Source organism: Staurois parvus, unplaced genomic scaffold (genome assembly GCF_062004578.1).
Source record: "Staurois parvus isolate SC_StPar_1 unplaced genomic scaffold, SC_StPar_1.0 ptg000059l, whole genome shotgun sequence".
NCBI classification, from domain to species: domain Eukaryota; kingdom Metazoa; phylum Chordata; class Amphibia; order Anura; family Ranidae; genus Staurois; species Staurois parvus.
In genome coordinates, this window is record NW_028317855.1 from 6,514,875 (window position 1) to 6,528,327 (window position 13,453).

The 13,453-nt window shown below is 39.3% G+C and overlaps 1 protein-coding gene across 4 annotated transcripts in view; it reads left to right on the forward strand.

Annotated features, from left to right (window-relative positions):
• PDE10A (phosphodiesterase 10A) overlaps positions 1-13,453 on the forward strand; it is a 619,526-nt gene that overhangs the window by 293,434 nt on the left and 312,639 nt on the right. For all 4 annotated transcript variants that reach the window (XM_089668592.1, XM_089668593.1, XM_089668595.1 and 1 more), the window contains one exon: positions 5,220-5,345. In XM_089668592.1, the coding sequence (XP_089524718.1) occupies positions 5,220-5,345 (126 nt within the window). The remainder of the gene's footprint in view (positions 1-5,219; positions 5,346-13,453) is intronic.

Consider the following 13,453-nt stretch of genomic DNA (forward strand, 5'->3'; position numbering starts at 1 on the left):
AGGAGAAATTAAGATGGTGAGAGAGATATACATGCATATCATTTTAGAAAAATACACTGATCAGTGAACACAAGGTCTAGAGCCCAGTATGGCAAGCAATTTGCATATATCTTCCTCTTTGAAATGTGAATACTGTTATTTGTAATATAAACTGTTATCTTTGATTATAGACCTTTTAATAATTTTTTTATGGTGTGTGTGTGTGTGTGTGTATATATATATATATATATATATATATATATATATATATTTTGTAAGCTTTATCGATTCTCAGTTATGGTCAAATTGTATGTGATTATATTTAGTAAGTGTTATCATGCCGTTCAATTTTGTGCACATACAGCTCAGTCAGTGGGCGATATCCCCTTTTCAAGAAATTCCCTCCCTAATGGATGGTTTTCCTGCCCCCTAATGGAAGGTGGATTGCTAAACCAAGTATATGAGGAGGCTGAGGTCTTGGGGACGACAGCCATAGCTCTGAGGAAAGGGAGTAGTTGCCCGAAATGCATCAACTGGTTTTGTCATCTTGTCTCCATTTGGAGGTGGAAGGTGGACTCTCTTTGTGCTCTTTATGCATTGTTATGCCTATAACAATGCCTGTTTCGGATAATGCGCTAGGCGTTTATGCTCTTTTCTTTGTTTTTTTGTTTCCCTGATCCCTGAGGAGGACTGCACCATCACCACTTCCCAGTCTGGATTGCAATCATAATATGTGATAGTTGCTTTGTGTGATGGATGTCTCTGCTGGTTTCTGAGCGCCTTGGTGTCAAGTTTGATTTTTTTCCTTTAACTATCCTAATGTTTGCAGCTGTTGGAATGACCTACTGATTCCTGTACTGTTTGCACCAGAATTAGAAGGGTATCATCTTGTACCACCCACAGATGAGGGAGCTGGCCAGATTACTTTCAAGCACTAAATTAACTTGCCTGTGATATAACCTTTTAGATTGGGGGACCCATTACAAGCAGAAGAAGAACCTACATATAATGGATCCCACAACCTCAGAGGTCCCTGTGTGCTTGCATAGGTTGCACAGTTGATATGTCTGCCATTGGCTAAAGTGACAACCCAGCAAAGTTTTTTTCCAATTCTAGCTGCTCCTGAATTGAAGCTTTGGACTGAGCTGTCAGATAAAGAATAAGTCACTCCCATGACCCGTTCAGTTGTGTTTAGCTTCAGCTTGAGCTATTGATATGAGTAAATATGATTTTTAAAACACTGCAGTATTGATCAACTAGAGCACACACATAAAGGAAACCAGAGCCTTACTTTCTGGCTGAATAAAATACTTCGTAATATCCCTATGCAATATTCTTACTTTTTTGTTTTTTAGTCCCGACCATAATAAAGATAAGTTCTGACCATAATAAACTTACAAAACCACTATTTATACACTTGACATTATGTGTTGTGTGCTTTATTGTCCACATATCCCGATTATGTCATGGCTTGGGAAACCATCATTGCTGCTTGACAGCAGCATGCCAGATTGGACAATTGGCCCAAATGATTGATTGGGTATTCAGCACAAGTTGACCTTATGTATATTGTAAAAAACACTCCAGCACTCAAACCAGGGTACTTCAAACAGTTATCAGTAAGTAATGCTTCCTCGGGTGCAGCCCTCCACGAATCTGGAACATTCCAGAGAACTGTAAAAACACACACAAGAGGGCGCCGGCTCCTCGTGCATTACAGTCATAAAATGTAATCCAATATAAAAAAAACCATACAAATGCATGGAAACAGGCATATATAAGAGAGATACAGCCTTAAAAGACCCATTACATCTCGAAGCAATCTGATAGGAAACTAATGCGTTTCGGGAGTCAAGCTCCCTTCCTCAGAGCTGAATCTAACAGGAGTCCTGTTTTCCCTTAAATGACCAGAGGACAACCTAGCCCTGCCCTCCAAGCATGAAACAATGGGTGGGAACAGAGCAGGTCCGTCCCTGAAAGGCTGGGACACTATGGCATACGTGATATAAAAATCACAAGAACATTGTATATATAAAACTATATGTGGTATAACATAATAAAGTAAATAGATGAGAAATATGTATATATCTGTAACCAAAAAGATAACTAAAAATGTGTATATAGAGAACAGGGAGAGGCAAACCGTAATTGACCTTATTTACGAATATGCACTTAGTAATGTGAAGAGCCTCTGTTCCTTACATAAATGAAACCCAGTGATTCAGTGACATTGGTAGATAGCAGATTTGTTTTCCTTAATGCTTGGAGTTACCTTCCAGTATATATACATTTACCGTACATTGTATATTAATTTATTGCAGGTACTTATGTTTAGGCTTTTTTAGGATGTACATAGTGTAAGAAATGTTAGAGTTTAAGAGTCCAAATGTTTGCACTAAAAAAAAAATTCGTAACTATTAAAGTTCACGATTACATTGCTCAAGTTATTCTATGCTTATGTAAGCTTTCTGTATGCTTTGTTTGTTCTTGCATTTATTAAGGAACTGTAGTACTTCCGTCCCCAGCAGAACTAATTAACACTGCTGCACGTTCTGCCTGTGTGTTTATGAAAACAACTATGTGTTCCCTTGAGAAAATATTCCCTTTCATATTTGTGCATCTTTTCTTTATTGTGAGAATTTACCAGGATAAAGATTTTAAAACCTAGTGATTCTACAATCATACAAAATCGGTAGTATGTATGTGTAAAGGGGAATTTATTTAATTCACACTCTTGTAAGGATTTGTTGAATAGAAAACAGTTCTAATTTTGTTCAACAAGTGGGCATTGGCATAATATACCGTATATTTTTTTTAACATATACATTTTTATAGAACGTTTGTCATTTTGAAAAAAACAGATACTTTTAAAATTCAAAGCAAAGTAAAGGCACGTGCAGTAATCTATGAGTTTACATATTGTATAGAGGATTAAAAAAGCAAACAGGAATAATGAAATAGTTCCATCATAAGCACCACAGAACACTGCATAAAGTTCTAAGAACTAAGAGTGGACAAGCAGAAATAATTGCAAAAGCACTTTGGCCATACTTCTCTTTGAATATCTAGTTATATTTTTTAAATTTAGAAATGCATCCAGTTGTTTATTTTTTTTATTTTTTTTAACAATCTCCTGAGCTGGCCAGAACTAGTTTTTGAGCAAGTCTATTCCACATTTTTCACAGCTTCTACTCTGAAGAAGCCTTTCAATATTTGGGTGGTAAATCTGTTCTTGCGCATCCAAGACCCTTCCATCATGTTTAGGGGAGAAGTGAGGGAAATGCCCTGTTGCTGCGGGTGGTCTTCTATCCTTGTTTTTAAAGTAGAACTAAAGGCAAAACACTTTTTTTTTGGACGGAGTAGAGGGAATTAGAACATCTATCAGGTTTTTATTGCTGTCTGTGTCCCTGTTTTGGAGATTCAATCTCTTATTTGTCCTGTTTACTGTTACCATTAAAAGTAAAAGTGAAAGAAATCCCACATTTTGGGTTGTCCCCAGAAAAGTAATATAGGGGAAAACTTTCTATGTTATCACTTGTTGTGGTGACCTGGGGGTCCCCAAGGAATTCCCCTAATTTGCAGGGATTAATTTCACTGGGCTATGGGACCGGAAGTGAAGGGAAGTCTCTCTGATTGAACACAGAAGGGAAAACAAATCTGACAGGGGCTATAACCCTCCCTTACTCTAACCAAAATGGAAAAATAAGTTTTGCCTATAGTTTTACTTTAATATGTCTTAAAACGTATGATAATTATTGGTATTTAAAGAGATTAGATTCCAAGCCCACTTTGGAACCATAGCACTAGATAAATCTGATCTGAGTGGTATTGTGGACCACAACTCCCTTTATTTGTCCGCTATGAAAAGGTTCATGGTCTGCATCACCATTATCTCATCAGAAACTGCATTATCTCTTGTAAGTAACTGCATTTTATCTGATTTTGTGCCCAACTACATAAACCTTAAAACCTTTAGATTTGGGATTGCCAGGATTTAAAGAAGGCTTCAGGAAGGGGCATTGGTAGCATCTGCATAATATACAGAGCTCTTGTCAAGATGATAATTTTGACACTGGTTTTACCCAGGGATGTCCAACCTCTGGGCTGCAGGCAACTCAGGAGAGTTCAGCATGCGGCCTGGGCATGTCTGGAGGACACGGCGGCCCCCAGGAACAAGCCAGCACATTCACCTATGGAGGGATGCAGAGGGTGCCATATATGTGTAGCGGCCAATGATGGCATGGAGAATCCAGGATCAGGCACAGTTGAAGGGATTGAATGCATGGGACTCCGCATGGCTGTATCATCAGGGCTGTGCTGGGGTGGCTACCCCCCTCCCCCCCCAGATTTCAGCACAACCCACCCCCCCTTCCCCAAAGCCACTCCTCTCTCCCTCCCCACACAGCACATACCATGTCTATGATTGTCCATTACGAATATTCACAGGCACATGTAAAAATAACGTTTTACAAACTGTCAGTTAATTTAGGCCACATTCACACTACGGCGGGTGGTTTCGGGTGCTGAAATCTCAGCTGTTGCAGCCAAAATGTGCTGCTCTTTACAGACGTGTGGGCTTCCAGCCATTCTTAATGGCTTCCCCACACGTCTAAAAACGCAGCGAGTTTTCAGGTACGGGGACTAGCTGGAAATCCCATGGTGCAAAAGCACCATGCGATTTCCCTGCCAATGTGGTTAAAAAATGGTGCAGAAACCTTCCATTCCATGAAACGCAGGCACAGCAGCCCATTCAAATTAATAGGCTGCCGCGCCTGATCAAATACGGCCCAAGACAATTGCTCTTCTTTCATTGTGGCCAGGAAGGTCTAAAGTTTGGACCTCCTGGTTTTACCAATTAATTTTTTTTTTTATTACTAGATATGGAAATTCATTGGAGTTTCAAAATGACTACCAAGTATATACGCACAGTTGTTTTAGGTGTTTGAGTTTTGTCAGCACAGTAATTTGTGATTATATATGCATTTGCACACTATGCCATTTTAGCCTACAATTGGGGAGCCTGCTCGTCCTGTCAAGAGATTAATGTGTATGTGGTTCTTGCAGAAAAAGGTTGGTACCCTGGCTCTCATGTTTTGGCTTCAAGTTTTTGATTAGGAAAAACAGTCACCACTTCTCTTTGAATTGAAGAGATAACAGTTCTGTTTCTGTTTTTGGCATGGTCTTATTTACCTGTATGTAAAATATAGGAATTTTTTGAATGGCTTTCTTTCTCTTCCTAGGTTTAACTGATGAAAAAGTGAAAGCATATTTGTCCCGCCATCCTCAGTTGCTGGATGAGTTTGTGTCTGAAAGCGTTGCTTCTGAAACTGTAGAAAAATGGATGAAGAAAAAAAATAGAAATGAAGGTGAGATTTGTCTTGTTACTTTTTGTCAATATTTTTTTGTAGAGGGGACCAAATCAAGCTTTGAAAATCCTTATAAGCGACTTCAGATACTTGCTGCCGGTGTTCTTGGGGACAATTTTGCAACTGAGCCTTTTTTTCTGAGTTAGGCCTCTTGCACACTGCAGCTTGAAAATGTTCAATACAGCATTTTTATTAATTTTTTTGTACTGATCTAAAATGCAGCCAATTGTTAACAATGTTCCTGTACACACAGGTGCGTAAACAAGTTCTACGTATTGATGAGTAAAGAAAAAATCTGCGCTGCCAGTCAGTATTTTTGCTGTTATACACATAAATATGCACAAATGTCACTCTTTATGCTTGTGTGTACACCTGTGCGCTGCTGTAATTCGAGTGTTCACATCACTTGCATTAGTGCTTCATGGCGCCATTCATTTTGTATTGCTCCATGCACTAAGACAACACAGCTCTGACACTCATGCCTTGCAGCGCCCCACAACCCACAGTAAGGAACTACTGTATGTTGGGGTCCACTGTGTCAGAAAAATTGCTGCATGTCAGTTTTTTGGTCCATTCATGTGTGTTGGCAGAACGTTTGATGTTGCTGCAGATTATTGGCAGGTTCAGCTCAAATTAAACATATTTATATTGTAAAGCACTGCGCAAAACTGTTGGCGCTATATAAATCCTGTATTAGAATAATATCATCACTGTTTACTGCACGTCAAATAACAATAGAAATGCTTTCTAAAGTAATGCATGACAAATGTAATGTGAACACAATACATTTGCAGGCATGCACCAATGTACTCTAAAAGATGGCCTTAGGGCTGGTTCACTTAAGCCACTGCATTGCAGAGCAATAGCTGGTGTGCATGTGATCCGGCCGATCTCAGCATAGTCATAATGCGCTGAGCTTGGCGGATTGCACTATTTTTAAATGAACTTTGTTGAGATGTCACAAGGGCACTTATGCACAGTGGATAATCGGTCGTGCAAAGTCTGCATCCAGCACACAAGCAATTACATGCGATTACATGGGGCCAGCAGCCCCCAATTTCAGTTGCCTGCTGTGCGAGGCAGTAGATTATCTCTAAGTAGTGCATGCAGTACTTGTTTTCGGTACACTGTGCCCACACACCACCGCAGCACAGTAGTGTGAATTGGGCACATAAAGGACAAGGCAGTTCTTCTAGTCCGTGCGAAAGGACTGTTCTGGAATAGCCACCTAAAGCAGTCCCACCGCATCTGGTGTTAATATCCCTTATGGCATATTTACACTTTTGAAGTCATATTTAAGAAACCCCTTTGTATGTTTGTGTTCCTATTCACACAGCATAACTTAAAGATGATATTCTGTCCCCTCCCCCCCCCCCAAAAAAAAAAAGTCAGCAGGTACAAATACTGTAGCAGTTGACCTTTTAATAAAAGGACATTTACCGGTCCAAGGATCCAGTTCTGTCCTCACCCCGGACGGTTCTTCGTGCCCCTGGCACCAGCATGTATACTTTAGGAAGCCAGCTGTGTGGCACTTTGTGAATGGTCCTGCAGCCCCCTGGAACCTGTGACATGTTCCTTAAGACTGTGGGCAAAGGGGAGGGGGAGGCGGAAGAGTAACAAAACTAGGTACCAGCTCCTGGTCCCCAAACAAGTGCCCAAAAGTGGGAGAAGAGAGGGGGAGGAGGCAGAAAACTGGAACTTCCCCTTTTGGATGAAGTTCCGCTTTAAAAAAAAAAAAATCTTACTTTTTTTGGAGGCTTCTAAGTAGGTGGTCATGGCTCATTCTAAGAATTTCTGGAGAACATCACTGTGTCTTTGTCCCCACAAGAACAGCAATCCTTCATTACCATACTATGCAGGGGGTTGGTTTCTAAATTTTACCCCTTTGTTAGTACAATATTCAAATCTAGTTTACAGCTGATAATGAACTGCGAACACAGTACAGACAAGGTTGATTATGTTAAATATTACTCCACAGCCCCTCCTAAACATTGCAAAGAAGGGAGAGAGTGTAGGGATTTTTTTTAAACAAGTAAAAAATACTTAAAATATTAAAAAAATTAATGGGGTTACCTTTATAAGTTGTACTATGTTATTGGGAACATGTGACAATAAATAAGGTAGGTGTTATCCCAGTTTGGCTGCAGTGGAAAACGCTTTAAATTGCTTGATAAGAACGCATATTGAGCATTGCTTCCTACAGTTGGGCCATTCTTGGAGATAAATGCCTCAGATTAAAGGTGAAAATTATCATATAGAGAGGAAAAGCTTAGCCTGGTCCTTCGATTCTGTTGAAAAAGCAGGGAGGGTAAAAGCTGGCATACACTTGAGCACCTTTCTAATATATAACCCTCAATTACTGTTACACATTTGCTTCAGCTTGTAGGAGCAGTGTGTACAGCAAGGTTTCGTAAAGCATTTTCTAACCTGTATGGCATGCTTTAAACAGCTTTTATAAAGACTTTAAGGAACTTTTCAGTTCTAGTTTGGGAATACAGATCTTAATGGGAGTGCTGGCTATCATTGTAAGGAAGCTGTTTGCTGGTTTCAGCAGGCTTACAATGTGTTTCCTGTAGTCCTGGAGCTTGCAAAAGCCTTCCAGCAGCTTGTTTAAAGTGACAGCACTTCTGTTAACCACTTGAAGACCGCCTAACGTACATGTATGTCAGCAATTTAAAGTGGTATACCAAGATGATGATAAAGAGTACCTGCCACAAAGGATGTGTACATTCCTTGTGACAGCAATAAAAATGCTAAAAAATTAGAGACGGTGTAAAAAATTTTTTTAAATGTCGCTGTCTCCCATGCTAACACAAAAAGATGAACACACACGCAAATGGCAATCGCACCACACAAGTGAGGTATTGCTGTGAACATCCAAGAGCAATAATTCTAGCACCAGACATCCTGTGGAACTCTAAACTGGTATCCTGTAAAGGCTTTTAAAGCGACGCCTATGGAGATTTGTTAATATCATAGTTTGGCACCATTCCACAAGCATGCACAATTTTACCAAAAGCTTGGTGCATTAAAATTCATTGCAGTGTATTTTTTCAACAAAAAAAAATTGCGTTTCAAAGACTGCTGCGCAAATACTGTGAGGTATAAAAAATTGTAAACCCCCCTATTTTATTCTCCCAGGACTTGGCTTAAAAAATATATAATGTTTGGAAGTTTTAAGTAATTTTCGAGCAAAAAAAGTTGATTTTCACATGTAAAGAAAAGGCCTGGTCTTAACTGCTTGTTGGCTGCCATGTAGTAGTTTTACTGCTACAGGGTGGCTGCTCTTTGTAGAATCAAGTACAGTGGGGATCGAAAGTTTGGGCACCCCAGCTAAAAATTTGTATTAATGTGCATAAAGAAGCCAAGGAAAGATGGAAAAATCTCCAAAAGGCATCAAATTACAGATTAGACTTTCTTATAATATGTCAAGAAAAGTTAGATTTTATTTCCATAATTTACACTTTCAAAATAACAGAAAACAAAAAAATGGCGTCTGCAAAAGTTTGGGCACCCTGCAGAATTTATAGCATGCACTGCCCCCTTTGCAAAGCTGAGACCTGCCAGTGTCATGAATTGTTCTCAATCATCGTCTGGGAAGACCAGGTTATGTCAATCTCAAAGGTTTTAAATGCCCAGACTCATCTGACCTTGCCCCAACAATCAGCACCATGGGTTCTTCTAAGCAGTTGTCTATAAAACTGAAACTAGTTGACGCTCACAAAGCTGGAGAAGGCTATAAGAAGATAGCAAAGCGTTTTCAGATGTCAATATCCTCTGTTCGAAATGTAATTAAGAAATGGCAGTCATCAGGAACAGTGGAAATTAAAGCAAGATCTGGAAGACCAAGAAAAATATCAGACAGAACAGCTCCCAGGATTGTGAGAAAAACAATTCAAAACCCACGTTTGACTGCACGATCCCTCCAGAAAGATCTGGCAGACACTGGAGTTGTGGTACACTATTCCACTATAAAGAGATACTTGTACAAATATGGTCTTCATGGAAGAGTCATCAGAAGAAAACTTCTTCTACGTCCTCACCACAAAAATCATCGTTTGAACTTTGCAAATGAACACATAGACAAGCCTGATGCATTTTGGAAACAAGTTCTGTGGACCGATGAGGTTAAAATTGAACTTTTTGGCCGGAATGAGCAAAGATACGTTTGGAGAAGAAGGGGCACAGAATTTAATGAAAAGATCCTCTGTCCAACTGTTAAGCATGGGGTTGGATCAATCATGCTTTGGGGTTGTGTTGCAGCCAGTGGCACAGGGAATATCTCACGAGTAGAAGGAAAAATGGATTCAATAAAATTTCAGCAAATTTTGGATGGTAACTTGATGCCATCTGTGAAAAAGCTGAAGTTAAAGAGAGGATGGCTTTTACAAATGGATAATGATCCTAAACACACCTCGAAATCCACGGGGGATTACATCAAGAGGCGTAAACTGAAGGTTTTGCCATGGCCTTCACAATCTCCTGACCTCAACATAATTGAAAATCTATGGATAGACCTTAAAAGAGCAGTGCGTGACATACAGCCCAGAAATCTCAAAGAACTGGAAGACTTTTGTAAGGAAGAATGGGCAAAGATACCTCAAACAAGAATTGAAAGACTCTTGGCTGGCTACAAAAAGCGTTTACAAGCTGTGATACCTGCCAAAGGGGGCAGTACAAGATATTAACTCTGCAGGGTGGCCAAACTTTTGCAGACACCATTTTTTTTGTTTTCTGTTATTTTGAAAGTGTAAATGATGGAAATAAAATCTAACTTTTGTTGACATATTATAAGAATGTCTAATCTGTAATTTGATGCCTTTTGGAGATTTTTCTATCTTTCCTTGGCTTCTTTATGCACATTAATACAAATGTTTAGCTGGGGTGCCCAAACTTTCGATCCCCACTGTATGTATACGTGATTCTGCATTTCTGGGTAGGGGGCCCGCCTACCCACGCTGTCATTGGCTCTTGTACATGTCAATTACTGGGCCCCAGGCCAGCGAATTATTGTCGGGACCCAGCGATTGGCAGAACAACTGACAGGAGAGAGATCTGTGAATGTAAACAAAGCAGATCTCTTTCCTGGCAGCGGGGATGTGCCGGTTTTTATCTCCCTGCAAAGGCAGATGAAAACCAGTACATCCCTTTAGTAAAACACTACACCGTAAACCGTAAAAACACTCCCTGGCACACGGTTAACCCTTTGATTGCCCCAGATATTAACCCCTTCCTGCCCAGTGCCATTAGTACAGTGACAGTGCTTTGTACTACTATCACAGTCCCGCTATAAGTCGCTGATTGCCACCTTTACTAGTATAAAAATAACTAAAGTATCTACACTTATTTGGATATTTTTTGTACCAAAGACATGTAGCAGAATACATTTTAAATTTATGAAGAAATGTTATATTTTTTTATTGGATCTGTTTTATAGCAGCGGTGTTGCATGACTGCGCAATTACCATTTAAAGTAGCACAGTGCAACTTCCCAAATTGGAGCTGATCAGTGCTTTAACCCTTTTGCTGCCAGAGTTGTTTTTACATTTTTTGCACATGTGTTAAAATGCACATTTTAGTACAGAAGATTGGTTAAACCCTAAACGTTATATATTTTTCTGAAGGGAGAGACCCTGGAGAATATTTATTTCAGGTACTTATATATGGCACCGTCAATTTACGCAGCGATGTGTGTGTATGTGTACATTCACATCAGTCCCTAACCCTCAATGGGTGTACAATCTAAGGTCCATAACCTACATTCATACATACATTTACTAGGGCCAATTTAGACAAAATCCAATTAACCTAACAGCCTGTCAGTGGAGTGTTGGAGGAAACCAGAGTACCCGGAGGAATCCCACGCAGACACAGGGAGAACATGCAAACGACCCTAGTACCACCAGGCGGAAGTACTAACCATTTAGCTATTGTGCAGATGCATTCACATCTGCAAATGCACCCAGCCTCCAATTAGATGTGAGAACCTCACTTGGGGGTTCCTATGATTAGCTGCTAGAGGCAGCCTCATTGACATCAATGAGTGGCTGTTGGCATAAATACTGGTGGAACATGTAACATGTTCCAAAGGTGAACTTATACTTTAACTGAACAATCTGATGATATCAGCTGGTTACTATGCACAGCTACTGGTTGCAACTACTTTCTGTATTAGGACCTTTTCAGTACAGTGAGTTACAGTAATGCACATTTTACGAAGTGTTGCTGCAGCGCTCAGAACTAAGTAGGGGCATTTGTTGTAAATTGCCACAATGGTTATACAATGCATATTACAATACACCTGCAATATTTTGTGCACCACAACACTCGGAGAGCAATTTGTGTGTTGTGGTGTGCTACCTTGAAAAAAAAAGTCACGTCTATTTTTTAGTGCTTCAAAGCCTATCTGTCATTGAACCCCAATGCCATTGTGCAGTCTTTTGGACATGTTGGGGGGCCTCACTTGTGGGCTTACTTTAAGCTAAGCGTTAAGGGCCAAAAGTAAGCTCTGTTAATGGTTCCAAGACATACAATACTGCTGCTTTCAGATCATATAGATTCTTGATCTGAACCCAGTGTATTGTATGTGCATGAGCCCTTGCATACACTGGTTCTGTATATAGAATATGAAGTCTAATCTGTTATATACACACACACATACAAATCCATGTATATATTAGGACTGCAAATAACGTTTATTTTCATAATCTATTGGTTGGCTGATTTTGTTTCGATTAATTGGATAAAAACCTCACAACGTTTGGTGTATATTTTAGTTAATCTATAAAAATATTTTCTATATTAAATATAAATATATTACATATTTTATAAATATTAAAAAAAGACAATTTACTCTTGAATATCTATATGCAGTGGTAAATATAAATAATTAGCTATATGGTTAAGGAACAAAATATCTAATCCACTCTGAGAATAACAGAAGACACAATGATGACAAATCATGGCTTGAGCTATCTTGCTTTGCATGTAATGAGTCTATCTCATATATTAGTTTCACCTTTTAAGTTTCATTACTGAAATAAATGAACTTTTGCACGATATTCCAATTTTTCGAGTTTCACCTGTGTGTGTGTGTGTGTGTGTGTGTGTGTGTGTGTATGTATATGTGTGTGTGTATGTATGTGTGTATATGTATATGTATATATATATATATACACACACACAGTGGGGATCGAAAGTTTGGGCACCCCAGCTAAAAATTTGTATTAATGTGCATAAAGAAGCCAAGGAAAGATGGAAAAATGTCCAAAAGGCATCAAATTACAGATTAGACATTTTTATAATATGTCAACAAAAGTTAGATTTTATTTCCATCATTTACACTTTCAAAATTACAGAAAACAAAAAAATGACGTCTGCAAAAGTTTGGGCACCCTGCAGAATTTCTAGCATGCACTGCCACCTTTGCCAAGCTGAGACCTGCCAGTGTCATGGATTGTTCTCAATCATCGTCTGGGAAGACCAGGTTATGTCAATCTCAAAGGTTTTAAATGCCCAGACTCATCTGACCTTGCCCCAACAATCAGCACCATGGGTTCTTCTAAGCAGTTGTCTAGAAAACTGAAATTGAAAATAGTTGACTCTCACAAAGCTAGAGAAGGCTATAAGAAGATATCAAAGCGTTTTCAGATGTCAATATCCTCTGTTCGGAATGTAATTAAGAAATGGCAGTCATCAGGAACAGTGGAAGTTAAAGCAAGATCTGGAAGACCAAGAAAAATATCAGACAGAACAGCTCCCAGGATTGTGAGAAAAACAATTCAAAACCCACGTTTGACTGCACGATCCCTCCAGAAAGATCTGGCAGACACTGGAGTTGTGGTACACTATTCCACTATAAAGAGATACTTGTACAAATATGGTCTTCATGGAAGAGTCATCAGAAGAAAACTTCTTCTACGTCCTCACCACAAAAATCATCGTTTGAACTTTGCAAATGAACATATAGACAAGCCTGATGCATTTTGGAAACAAGTTCTGTGGACCGATGAGGTTAAAATTGAACTTTTTGGCCGGAATGAGCAACGTTTGAAGAAGAAGGGGCACAGAATTTAATGAAAAGAACCTCTGTCCAACTGTTAAGCATG